Source organism: Lipotes vexillifer, unplaced genomic scaffold (genome assembly GCF_000442215.2).
Source record: "Lipotes vexillifer unplaced genomic scaffold, Lipotes_vexillifer_v1.1 scaffold1163, whole genome shotgun sequence".
Taxonomy (NCBI): Eukaryota; Metazoa; Chordata; class Mammalia; order Artiodactyla; family Lipotidae; genus Lipotes; species Lipotes vexillifer.
In genome coordinates this window covers 924,623-938,219 of record NW_006784867.1, presented here as the reverse complement: position 1 = coordinate 938,219, position 13,597 = coordinate 924,623, and the positions used below count along the sequence as shown (strand labels likewise).

At 38.9% G+C, this 13,597-nt stretch overlaps 1 protein-coding gene across 1 annotated transcript in view; it reads left to right on the top strand.

Moving 5' to 3' along the window:
- Window positions 1-13,597, top strand: part of PLPPR5 (phospholipid phosphatase related 5) — an 86,883-nt gene that overhangs the window by 51,745 nt on the left and 21,541 nt on the right. Inside the window, exon 4 of the mRNA XM_007457007.1 lies at window positions 5,419-5,595. Within this exon, the coding sequence (XP_007457069.1) occupies window positions 5,419-5,595 (177 nt within the window). The remainder of the gene's footprint in view (window positions 1-5,418; window positions 5,596-13,597) is intronic.

The window sequence follows — 13,597 nt, the reverse complement described above, 5'->3', positions numbered from 1 at the left end:
CTGTTGTGGCCTCTCCCGTTGCGGAGCACAGGCTCCGGACGCGCAGGCTCAGCGGCCATGGCTCACGGGCACAGCCGCTCCGTGGCACGTGGGATCTTCCCGGACCAGGGCACGAACCCGTGTCCCCTGCATCGGCAGGCGGACTCTCAACCACTGCGCCACCGGGGAAGCCCCATAGTTTTCTTTTGACACCATGACAAACTACCACAAACTTAGGGACTTAAAACAGCCCAAGGTTATTATCCTAGAGTTCCACAGATCTGAAGTCGAGCATGGTCTCACTGGGCTAAAATCAAGGTTTCAGCCTGGCTGCATCCCTTCAAGAGGCTCTAGGGAGAATTCATTCCCTGCCTTTTCCAGCTCCCAGAGGCTATCTGAATTCCTTGGTTGGTTGCTCCCTTTCTCCATCGTCAAAGACGGCAGCATAGCATCTTCAGATCTCTCTGACTACAGTTAGGGAAGGTTATCCACTTTTAAAGACTCATGTAATTTGGTGACATATTCACAAGTTCCTAGGATTAGAGCTTCGGCATTGTTAGGGAGCTAATATTCTTTCTATTACAGGTTCCTATCCTGTACCGGGTTTTGATCCAGGCAATATGAGATAGACAAGGAGGAGAAAGACAATAGTAACTAAACACATGCATATGCAAGACGATTTCTGATAGCGATGTGTATTTTCTGACAATAAAAGAGTTCAAAAATTCACTTTTCCCCAAGCATGCCATTCATGCATTCATTAATTTAACATTTTTGAATACCTACTACATAAAAGGAGTTCTATGCATTTCAGGTAGAATGGTGAATGGACAGAGGTTTTATTCTAATGGAATATTCTCATGGAGGCAACGGATATACATACCCAGAAATGGGGAACATGATTTTAAATAGTGACAAATGCTATGAAGAAAATACTCCATACTCTTTCTCTTGTGCCTTTGCATTTTTCATTTATTCGTTCTTTTAATTAGTAAGTCTAGTAAGTCTTTTGAGTGCTTACTGTGTTTCAGGCAAAGTGCTAAGCTCAGGGCTTACCATGCAGACTCCAGATTTGGCTTCTGTGTCCTCACTGTAGTGAAGGGAACAACTCAAATTAGTATAAACCACACATTGTGGTAAGTGTTCTGGGAGAGGACGACGCAGGTGCTTGGGGAGCGCATAGCAGGGTTACGGATGCTCTCCCTGGGTCTAGGACACCTTTTGCCCCCATTTCCCCTTTGCCGGGAACTCGTACTCATCCTTCTGGATCTAACCTAGATGTCTCTTCTTTGAATAACAGTGTCAGGTGTATAGTAAGTAATTAACAAACACAAACATTTGTGTTTTTATTTTATAACAGTATTATTTTAAAATTGTACAGTGCTTTCTCATTTACCCAAGAGATAGATTAATATTCTCACAAGTGAGTCCATTCACTTTACTACATGGGCATTGAGATTATATTTTAGTAAAAGCAAACAAGTAAACAAAACCCCTTTATATGTGTGTCAGTTATTGTATATATTGTATAAGCAAGGAAAAAAATGTGTAGAAGAATATACACCTCGCTGTTAGCAGGTAGCAAATGACTGGTTTTAACTTTCTGCATCTTGGGGCTAATAGATATTCATGGGATTGATGAATAAGAACTGCCTAATAATGGCTAAATGGCTTGGCCTATAAGGTAGTGAGCATTCACTGACCCTTGAGGACTGAGCAGATACCATCCTACTCAGATTATACACCCTTCTGTTTGTGTTTTATTTTAGCTACATTTTGACATCTGGTTAACCTAGATGGTTTCATAAGTGAATTAAAAACCAAGAGAGCATAAATAATCAATTCCTGTCCTGTGTCCAACTTGCTTAATAGATTCTCATGCTATAATTTCCTCTTCTGCAAATTAGGTATAATAGACCTCTGTAAGGATAACACAATTAGACTGGTTAAAAGGCACTTACATTCATAAGTACCAAAAAGTTTCCTAGTACATATAAGTGCAAACTCAAATTTTTCTTTTGTGACATCCATGTCAACTGATTATGGTACAGAAAAATCTGTGCATTATAAAGCACTACAGTGACCCACTTTAAAGTTGAAATTATTTGAAGAAATGTCGTCCTTTTCCCATAACGCTTAAAATTCAATTATCTTCTATTCTGGTTCTGGACATTAAGTGGGGATCTGGTGGGGGAAGAGCCAAATCCCAGGCTATTCCTAATATAAAAGCCTTTTCATGAGTTTGCATAGTGGCCAGACTGTGTCTTGGGACCCTTTATAAACAATGCTTAAGTCACAGAGCATCTTAGGAATAAACTCAAATGCAAGAGACACTTCAGAGGACTGTAGCCCAAGGTCACAGATTACTATAGGCTTACACAATTTGGATAAGTTAGGGCTGAGCTCTCTCTGTGATGGCCTCTGGGGTTGAAGGAGAAGGCAAATGTTTTCCAAAGCCATACAGATTCTGTAGGAGATTTTCCCACACAAACCACATATATACTACTTTCTACTTCTTCCTAATAGTAGAGTATAGATGTAGCCTCACTGCTATGTACTATGTGGCCTTCTTTCCCGTATTTTTAATTTCATTTCTCTTGCATTCACTGATACTTAGCTTATGCCATTTTCTCTAGGCAAGAAATCAATCAAGAAAGAAACGAAGGTTAAAGGCACCAAAGTGCTTTACCCCGACTTCCCACTGACATCTCTCCTTCTCAAAAGTGCCACCCCCAATAGTTAAGTTGTATATTCTTCATAGTAAGCTTTGTCTTGAGTCAATTTTTTCATCTATAAAATGAAGGTAATGATGATTTCTTACGAATATGGTTATTTTGAGGATTTAATAAGTAAAGTAAAATGCTTAGAACATTGCCTTGAACAGCCATCGCTCATTAAATCATAGCTATAATAAGTATTAGCGGTATTAATACTACTCAGTTATCATTTCACATTCATTTTGTTTTAATAAGGATAGGATGTCTTTAGCATTCTGACAGATGTGAAGAAATGCGAAGGTAAGAAGTTAGTAATCAGCCGCATAGCTGTGTTACAGAAAATCCCACAAGCAGCTCAAATTTCACTCCCTGTTTATATGCACGAGTCAAATAAGGAATTACTCTATTAGGTGCGTCACTGGACACCTGAAGTGGTGTGATATTCTTGCCTTGTTACTCACGTGGGCAAAACTCTTTAATATATTCTCTCAGAATGGCAAAAGCACCATTTTCTCTTTCTCATCTCCTCCTATTTCCCTCTCATGTATACTTATTCTTCTTAACAGAGATTATTTAGCTCTTTCAAGCATAGGCTTAGAATACACAGACATAGCTCTGAAGGTCATAGGCCCAAAGTGGAGATAATCCAGCTTTTTTTTTTCCTAGAGTATCGGGACCAGGGATAGATTGCAAAGAGCTAGAACTTGGCTAGGTAGAAGCCTTGTATCACATTAACTGTTTAAATATTCATACAGTGTGTACTGGCAGCTAACAGGGCTGCAAACTTGCCCAGAAAAAAAAAAAGAGAAAAGATAATTACTGAATTTCATAGCATTCTAAAATGGCTGCCATGAACTAAAAGCATAAGTGCTGATTTTGGTTTGATCTCTTAGGCAAATGTATTTTTTATTCAACTGAGGACAATAGGCAAGTGGTTATATGCATTTCTAAGTATTTTTCTGATTATATTATCAGTATTAGATTCTGACATTAATATCATAAAAACTGATTGCACTGTCAAAGCCATCTCTTTAATAATTACTTTACCAGTGACTTGAAATAATAACTGACACATTTCCTTCACAGTCAACGGATTCACTTACATAGGAACACATGGTTTAAGTTATGAGCAATTGAGCTATAGAATAAATCAGATTGGGGGAAAGACTGGTTTTTTTGAGCATGGTGGCTCACAACTTGAAGGCATTTCATTCTGTGCAATCAGCTGACACTTAATTGTTCTTCATTAGCATATGTGAAGCTGCCAAAAATGTAGGTGTTTACTAAATGTTTTGTTTTGGCTTTAGCTGGCACATTTCCCCCATCATCGTTAAGTTTTTGTTGTTGTCCTAATGCTGGTTGATAAAATTTGGTTAAAACGAAGTAATTTCACAATTTCAGGTAACAGCATAAAAGCAAACCTTGGCACTGTATTGAACTTTAAATTCATTTTTCAAAGTAGTATCTGTTTAGTGGAAATCCACTCCATTTTGTTTTTTATAGCTATACTCACAACTTCTAATTTTTTTTTTTTTTTTTTTATGGCCCTGTTCTCAGAAATCAGAAGGGACTTCATGACAACCAAACATGCAGCTTGTAAACCAAAGTCATACCATCACCCCAAGCGTCAGTAATGGTCACCATTATGATACAGGAAGGAAACTGGCCTGTGATTCCCGAGAAGGAAAGCCAGTCTGAGTAAAGAACGATTTTAGAATTTACTTTTATTTCCTATTATGTTCTCATCACACATGAGATCACATGTCTCATAATTATATGTGGGGGTGGGGATTTCTCCACTTTCTCCAGGGCACTGAGTCTGTTTGTCATCACTTCCAGGGCCTAGTACAGTGCCGGGAACACGCTAGGCCCTCAGTTAAGGCTATGTGAATAAATATGCTAAATTCTCTAAAGCCGATGCCTCCCAAAGCGGGGGAAATATCATCAAAGGGCAGGGCTGTAGGGGCCCAGGAATCATGGTCAGCTCAGAGGAGCTCGATTCAGTGTAACAAGGAGCCCTGCAGCCATGGAGCAAAGACTCCTTCCCCTGATTCGGCTGCCTTGCCGCGCTCTGCTCCTGAATATTTACTTGGGGTAATTAAGGCTGTCACACATAAGCTGTCCCCCACCCCCACCCCGAGCCTTCAGAAACTGTCCTCTTGCTCTTCCAAAGAGTTAATGATCTTCAAACCTTGAAAAAAATCCAATATTTTGGCTGTTTATCAAAATCAACTACTGACAGAGGAGCTGACTGCAGGGTGCAGAGGCTTCTCTACACAACTTCTAATTTTTATAAAGTATGCCTCCTCTCCATATGGTGTACAAAAATGTAAACATTAAAAACATTCATTCATCAGTTTTCCCCTTCTAATAGTATTGATCTAAAATGTAAATTCAGATGAAACAAGAATAAGTACATTAAAACTTAAAAAACAGTCACTTGGAATGTCTGCACTCAGTATCCTAGATAATTACTATTACATAAGAATTGGCCATTAGTCAATATAAGGTAAGTAAAATTAACTAATCACTACTTTTAAAGTCTACTTTTAAGAAACTTCTTTCAAAAAATTCATAAACTTCAGTTAATTATTTGAACTATATAGGCATATCTATGTCAATAAATATATATATATGTACAGACACATATATGAGGTGTATATCAAGGAAATACGTTCATGGAAAGTTCATGGAAAGTCATGTTTTTCATTTACTATTTCAGATGTACATTACCAACACAATCAAAGCCAAAGGAACAAGACTTGCTAAGCCTGTTCTATGCCTGGGCTTAATGTGTTTGGCCTTTCTTACTGGGCTCAACAGAGTAGCAGAATATCGAAATCATTGGTCCGATGTGATAGCAGGCTTTCTGGTTGGAATATCTATAGCAGTATTTCTGGTAAGTACAAATTTCTTTAAATATAATTTGTTTCTTAATCAACGTGTATAACCACCTATTAGAAAATACAGGTGTGAATCACTGGGTTTAGTTGTCAAAAGGTGGTATAGCAAATAGAAATATATATGTTTTAAGTCATTCGTTTCTTCCTGCTTCCTCGTTTATTCTGCCCAAAGTCAGGTTTGGGGGTGAAGAAAACGCATTGGGTTGATCAAAATGTTCGTTCGGGTTTTTCGTAACATCTTACGGGAAACCTGAACGAACTTTTTGGCCAAACCAATATATTCTACATTTAAAGGTGAACAAAATATTTTCATGTAAAATGGAACGGGGCTAAAAACACTCATGCCTCCCCAGATGGTTTTTAAAACTGGGTTGTTTGAATATTTTAAAAGTTTCCTCATGGCACTTTGCACCCTGGAGTATGTAGACCATCCCAAAGTGCCCTGGTGCCTCGGCGCAGTACTCTTAGTGAGCCGCCAAGTCTCAGCACCTGATAACAGGTGAACCTCACTTGTGAGATGAACGGGTTCCCTGCAGTGACTAAAAACCCAGGGATAGTTTCCAAGGCAACGTCGCGCAAATCAGATTTTGCCAAGGAGTGAAGAGCATACGTAGTGACTTCTGATGAAGTCATCTCTACTCTTATGATAAAATCCCCTTGGAATATTTCTATAGGTTTTAGTTGTTGGAAAATATACTTCAGTCTGGCTGTAGAATTAATCAATCCATTATAAGTATGGATATTTTACCCAGATGGAAAAATGTGTAGACTACTGTATAAATCAAAACATATTTTTGCATTGACACATTATAAGAAACACTTTATTTTAATTTTAATTACATTTAAATTGTTTCTCCAGAGTAACTTTCCTTCTTCAGCTTACTTTCACTAGTTCATAAGCAGTAAGCAAAAACTTATATAAACCTTTCTTCTACCAAAGATTTGGGCACTATCTATGTGTCAGGCATTTTAGGAGGTTATTTCTTCTAGAACTTCCTGTGGTAAAGTGGTGACTATCCCCTGATCCCTCTCTAGACCCTGTGCTGCTTTTCTTGCTGATGTCACTCCCTCTGATGTCCAAAGTCCTGAGAGACTTAGGCTCACCCCACTCTGTTTCCCAGAGATATCCCGTAGGCTCAGGAAAACTGGGGCCCATCCACGCTTGGACCAAAACCTTTCCCATGCTGTCACTTATCACAATTGAAACAGGTTAACTTTTTATAAAACAGAACAAAACAAAAAGCATCTTACATAAATCCTAAGAAAATAATCATAGGCAGGGCAAGGAGCATACCAAAAGTCAAAGTTTTAACACTGCTGTCAGATGTAACTGCGTTTCAACTCTGCGGGTCCAGAACATCTTTGCTAGCATCTCATCAGGCTTCGTCTTATCCTCCTGTGGCTGTTACCATCTTCCCTTCACTGCCAGTGAATGTCGTGACACCCTGCGTTGTGAAATCTAGAGCCCTCATGTCTTCCCTGTCGCTTCCTTATCTGAGAACCATGTGGTGAATGATGAGTTGGACTCGGGATCCCCCTTGGGTTCAAGACCCTCCTACTGCACATATTTAGAACATTCCACAGGCCCCTTCAGACATTCCCATGCACCCAGGAAAATGACCTTATAAAAAGGTCATGTGAAAATGCTTTAACCACGTAATGACTAAACAAGCTTTTATACGTTCATTCCCAACTGTTTATGAATGTGAGTGCCTACAGGTGCCAGGCAAGGTGTCAAGAACGGGGGCTGCAAGGAGGCTCAGATAAACATGACCTGTCTGCTGTGGGAATCTGTTTCCGGGGTCAGGCAGGAATAGTCAGGTTATTCCCTCAGACGTTCCCTCCCTCTCTTCCTTCATGAAACAAACATTTACTGAGACCCTATTCTAGTCCAGGCACTGTGCTTGGTGCTGGGAATAAATACACGAAAAAGATACAATCCAGGTACTCAAGTAGATCGCGGTCAGGTGGGACAAGATGGACACAAAGAGTTCTATAGAGGGTAAATGTAATGGTAGAGGTACATATATACTCAAGACATCTACCCTGTTGGGATTAGGGACAAATCGAAAAGAGGAGATAATTTATAAACTTGAAAAGTTTGTAAAGCAGGTAGGTCTAGCCTGGGGCATAAGGAATGAGGGGCACAGAGCACAGAGGCAGTATGAAATGCTTCATAAAATAAGTATGTATGAAGCCTCTCCTATAGTCTAGGCCCAAGGCGCCATGTGCATCTGAGAGAACATGGCACCCAGAGATGGTACCAGTCATCCAGCGCGAGTGATGAGAAAGGGGAGTGGAAGAGCACACAGGGGAATACCCTCAAAGGCCTTGTATGTTATGACAATAACATAGACTTTTGTTTAAAAATGTAGGTGATTTGGGAGCCTCTGTCAGGGTCCAAGTGAATTGAAACAGAAAAACAGCCTGGTTGAATCTGAATCCCAGCTTCTTTATCTACTCAGTTTGTGCCGTTAAGCAACTCTCAGTTTCTTCCTCTTTAAAGGAGGCTATAAACAGCCTCCTTAAAGGATTATTATAAGGATTTATAAAGGTTAAACAAAATGGTGTATATATTCAGTGCATGACCACATGGATGACTGAAATCATTTCTGTAAGTGAGAGTTTGTTTCCTGTCCGTCCTTTTACTTTCTGATAAGATTTGTGCTTTGGGGAAAATAATGTTTTCTGATAAATAAAACTCCAGGTGAAGATAGAGGAGACAAGTTATGCAGAACCAGGGAAATAAGATGGCACAAATCGGGCCTTTGAGGGCACAGAGAGATGGGAGGCTATCGGGAGGTATTTGGGAGGTGGAATGTTTTGGAGCTTGATGGAACATTGGAGATGACGAGGATGAAGCAGGCAGCAATCTATGATGATTCTCGGATTTCTCATTTGGGCAACTAAGTAGAATATTTATTTCAAGCAGTGACTACAGCTCTGGCTTACAGTATGCTGGGATGTTTCCAGTGATCCTTCAGTGTGTGCAGATCACTAAAATGATTCCAAAATAAAATTAACAACACTAACCTACTCCAAGCCTCTGCATGTCGGTTGAAGGCATTCACATCCCCCATCACCCACACCTGGTGTCTAGCGTGTGCCTTTGGCTCACTCTCCTCCTTCACCCCCACACCCAGTGATTGATGTAGTTCCAGTTCATTTCCACCGCAGAGTCTTTCTCCCACGCCGTATTTCTGCACTGTTCTGACCATAGCCTCTGGAGTTTAGAGATCAGAACTTCTTACGTCTGTTATATCAACGGGTTCCTAGCTGCCTGCTCACTTCCGACTCTCCTCCAGATGCCTCACGTTCTGCTTCATACACAGGATACCGTAATTCATTGCCAATAACAAAGCAAAACAAACAAGCAGACAAACAAAACCCACTTCCATTGGACTTCTGGGATCCTCCGTAGTCTGGCTGCACTCTTCCCGGCCAAGTTTATGTTTTCCTCGTTGCAGTGGAACTCCTGCACTTGGAATCCGGTCAGTTTTCTTCCTGTCTTACACAGATAGGCTCTGTCTGGCCTTGTGCGTTGCCTCAGCTGGAACACCCACTCCCCTGCATAGTTTAGAGAGCAAAACAGGAGTGGGAGTCAGACAAACCTAGGTTGAATCCTTCTGTTGCCACTTTTTCTTTTTGCCACTTTTGCTGGATGTGTGACATCATACGAGTCACTTAGCCCCTCATCATCCCTAAAATAGTGAGGCCTCCCCTGAACTGTATTTCAAGTGATTACTCCTCCCCAAGGACTCCTTTTCTCATTTCCGATTCACTTTTCTCCACTGCGTGATTCAACTTTTAATATACCACATATAATATTTTTGGTTTTGTTTTTTTCTATCAAACCCACTGGAATGTAAGCCACTCACAGAGAAGGTGCTTATTTGTTTTCATCACTGTGTATTCTCAGTATTGGGTCTGGTACATAGGAGGTTCTTAGGAGATACTTGATGAATGAATGAATGAACTGTTTTATTTACTTTCCAGAGCTCTTTTGAGGGTTAAGGGAAATCACATATATAATAAAGGCAGTCGAGTGTGTGGTACAGAGAAGGCTCTAGGTATCATGGTCTTCACCTTTGATGACTGTATTCAAAACCTTTATGCACTTGAGATTTTTCTTAGACAAATCCCAGCTTCCCCAGAAGTGTCCCTGATTACATGGTTCTCCCATTTTTCCTGAATTTCCACTGCACTTGAAGTCAGTCCTGTTACAGTCTAACAAGTAATTATCTTCTGTAATAAATTTATTATTCTTATCTCATGTACCTTTTCTTCAAAGTTAGAGAACACAACCCCCAAGCTTAGGAAAATACAAAGCAAATACTAGTTGAACAATAGGTGTAGATTGACTAATACTGTTTTATAAAAATGTGTGCCTCAAAGCACTTACAACAAAGATGCATATTAGTGTCCAGCAAAAAAGTTCAAGTTTACTGAGCCAAACCAAAAGCTTGTCAGGTTGACATATGTGATATCATAATAATAAAAATAGGAATTATTTGAATACTCTTTACTATATTAACTCAATTAATCCTCATAACAGCATGTTGAGATGTAATTATTATTGTCCTCATTTTTCAGATAAGAGAAACAGGTCTCGTTATATTAAGTAAATTGTCTGGACTCACAAAGTTAGTAAATGAAAGAGCCCGGGATTAAGCCCCAGGCCTGTTTGACCCCAAAGCCCATGCACATAGCCCCATACAACAGAGATGTTTTATTTGCCAAAAGGAAGAGAGAAAATGATCACAGATGGATCAGATTAATTTATTATCACTACCGGAAAAAGGAAACAAAAATCTATGTGTAATGGTGACTTAGGAGTGTCATTTTTTGGAAGAGAGGGTAGAATTACACTCATGGAAACCACTAATGTAAAAATAGAATGTTTCAAAAGAAAATCACTTTAAATTGTACAGGAACGTTGGAAAATTTGAGAATTTTTAGGCTGGATACATACATGCTCATTTATTAATCTGTTCATTCACGGTGGCACTGAGAATACAATAGTGATCAGAAAAAAAACTGTGTCTGCTACCATGGAGCTGATAACCTTGAAAGAGAATCACATCAACCAAAACACTATGCTAACAGATGTATAATTTCATATAGAGATAGGTGCTTGGATGAAAAGAATCACAGGTCCTTGCCAGCAAACAAACAAAAACAGCCTGGGGTCAAGGAAGACTAGTAAGGAAGTGGAGAGGAGATGGTGATACCACAGATGAGTAAAATATGATACCCAAAGACAGTGGAGATGAGTATTCCGAGCAAAAGGCAGTGAAAGGGAGCAGAAGTTGTTTGGATAACCAAGAAGGAAGGTTGAAAAGTGGGCCAGAGTTTACACTTGAAGAGAAATGAGAAGCCAAGCCACAGTGTGGTTTTAAGAAGGTTGACATGATACAATTTGCATTTTGGAAAGACCATTCTCACTTCTTTGTAGGAAGGGATCAGAGGGAGGCAAGATTGGATTTAGGGAGACTTTAGAAAGCCATGCAGGAATTCAGGCAAGCGGTGGTGATTGCTTAGTCGATGGAGTCGGTGTTGGAGATAGAACAAAGCAGATATAAGAAATCAAAATCTTTAGGAAGGAAAATTGAGCAAATTGAGTGACTGGTTGAGGGAGGTGTCCAAGTTTTCAGCCTCGTGCAACTGCATTAGGGGAACGGGAATGTGAGGGGTATTGCCTTTCCCTGAGATAGTCCAGAAGAAGATCAAGTTTTGGAGTAGGGCCAGGAGATGGGTGCATCTTGGGTTTTATTTTGAACATTTGTTGAATTTTTCATACCTTTGCCAACCAAAGAAATGGAGCTAACTTGCTAATCTAGTGCAACCTCTTCACTTTCAAATTGAGAAGACTGAGACCTAGAGGACAGTTCAAGAACTTACAGACTCAGGATCAAAAAACCAGGTCAATTGCTTTTCTTTGAGTATTTTTCTAATAGGATATATCAGTTTCATACTTGTGAACGTTACAAGACTTACTAAATATTTGAATATGATTCTAGGGAAGATTTGGTAATTTCCTTCCTTAGGATTTAAATAATAACAGTAATGAAGAGTAATCGTTATGCTAATAGATGCTTTAATGAATATCTACTCTGTGTTAGGCATTTAAATATTTCACATGTGAATTCTTAGCTGCTTCAATGGGGTGTTGTCCTGACCCTCAATTAAGGCAAAGAGATAACTGATAATACCTTTCAAAGAGTTTTCCAAACCTAAATAGCGTTAAAGGCAATTAAACTAATTTCAATAGCCCATATTAACTCTAGATGAATGTTTCTTCATCTAATGACTTCCTTTTGTCTATGTACATAGTTATTTTAGCAAATTTTAATTCAGAAGAATTTGTAGCAATGTTTTTCATCTGCCGATTTTCCATTAATTTATAATATTAATGAAAAGGGAAATGTGTGTGTGTGTGTGTGTATATGTCATGAAATGGGTATGAAACTGCTGTTTGTTACGTTGCTGTTGGCTAAAATTCTTGATTATATTCTTTGTGCTCTTGGCAGTAGTCAGTTGGCAAACTACAGCCCATAGGCAAAATTTGGCCTGCTGCTTATTTTTTTTAAAACTTTTTATTTTATATTGGAATATAGTTGATTAACAATGTTGTGATAGTTTCAGGTGTACAGCAAAGTGATTCAGTTATACATATGCATGTATCTATTCTTTTTCAAATGCTTTTCCCAATTAGGTTGTTACAGATTATGGAGCAGAGTTCCCTGTTCTATACAGTAGGTCCTTGTTGGTTATCCATTTTAAATATAGCAGTGTGATAAGTTGTATTGGGACACTGATACGCCTATTCCTATATGAGTTGCCTCTGGCTGCTTTCATGCCAAAATGGCAGAGCTGAGTACTTGCTGCAGAGATTATATGCCTGCAAAATCAAAAATATATACTACCTGCCCATTACAGGCACAACACTATCTATTAGTCCTTTGCAGGGTCAACATTTGATAGAAGGATTATCAAGTACCCATCTCTAAGCCTTTGCCATCCCTTACTTTAAACATCTTGATGGCAGTGATGAAGCTGAGGTATCAAATAATCAGGCTTTGATCTATGCTTCTGATCTGTAATTACTCAAGGAAGTGGAAGGATAATAAGTATATAGCAATTTGCAAGGAAATTTTTTTTCTGAGATGAAGTCTCAGAGTATGTGTTATTTTGTAGATTTGAAAATTTTATTTAAAAACTGGAGAGTAACCAAGATCTAATTGGCCTTTGAAAATATCCAGTAATGAGCCCTACTAAAGGAAAGGCTTTCCAATGGAGGATTTGTGAAAAATATACAGTGTAAATTTATACTTGTATATTAAGCATTTATTTTTTTAAATGAATGTTAGGTTATAAACTGCAAGTAAGTTCTATATTTTGGTTTGATAATAGAATATAAAACCCAGAAAAAGAAGGCTCAAGAATAGTTTACCCATTAGTTCAATATAAGCAAATAATAGCAAATAATTTTCCTGAATTATTTAAATCACTATTACTTTTTTTTTTACATCTTTATTGGAGTATAATTGCTTTACAATGGTGTGTTAGTTTCTACTTTATAACAAAGTGAATCAGTTATACATATACATATGTTCCCACATCTCTTCCCTCTTGCATCTCCCTCCCTCCCACCCTCCCTATCCCACCCCTCCAGGTGGTCACAAAGCACTGAGCTGATCTCCCTGTGCTATGTGGCTGCTTCCCACTAGCTATCTATCTTACATTTGGTAGTGTATATATGTCCATGCCTCTCTCTCGCTTTGTCACAGCTTACCCTTCCCCCTCCCCATATCCTCAAGTCCATTCTCTAGTAGGTCTGTGTCTTTATTCCTTAGTCAGAAAGAGAAAGACAAATACCGTATGCTAACACATATATATGGAATTTAAGGGGAAAAAAATGTCATGAAGAACCTAGGGGTAAGACAGGAATAAATCACTATTTCTTAAAGTTTGACTCACCTACATCAGAAGCTTCAG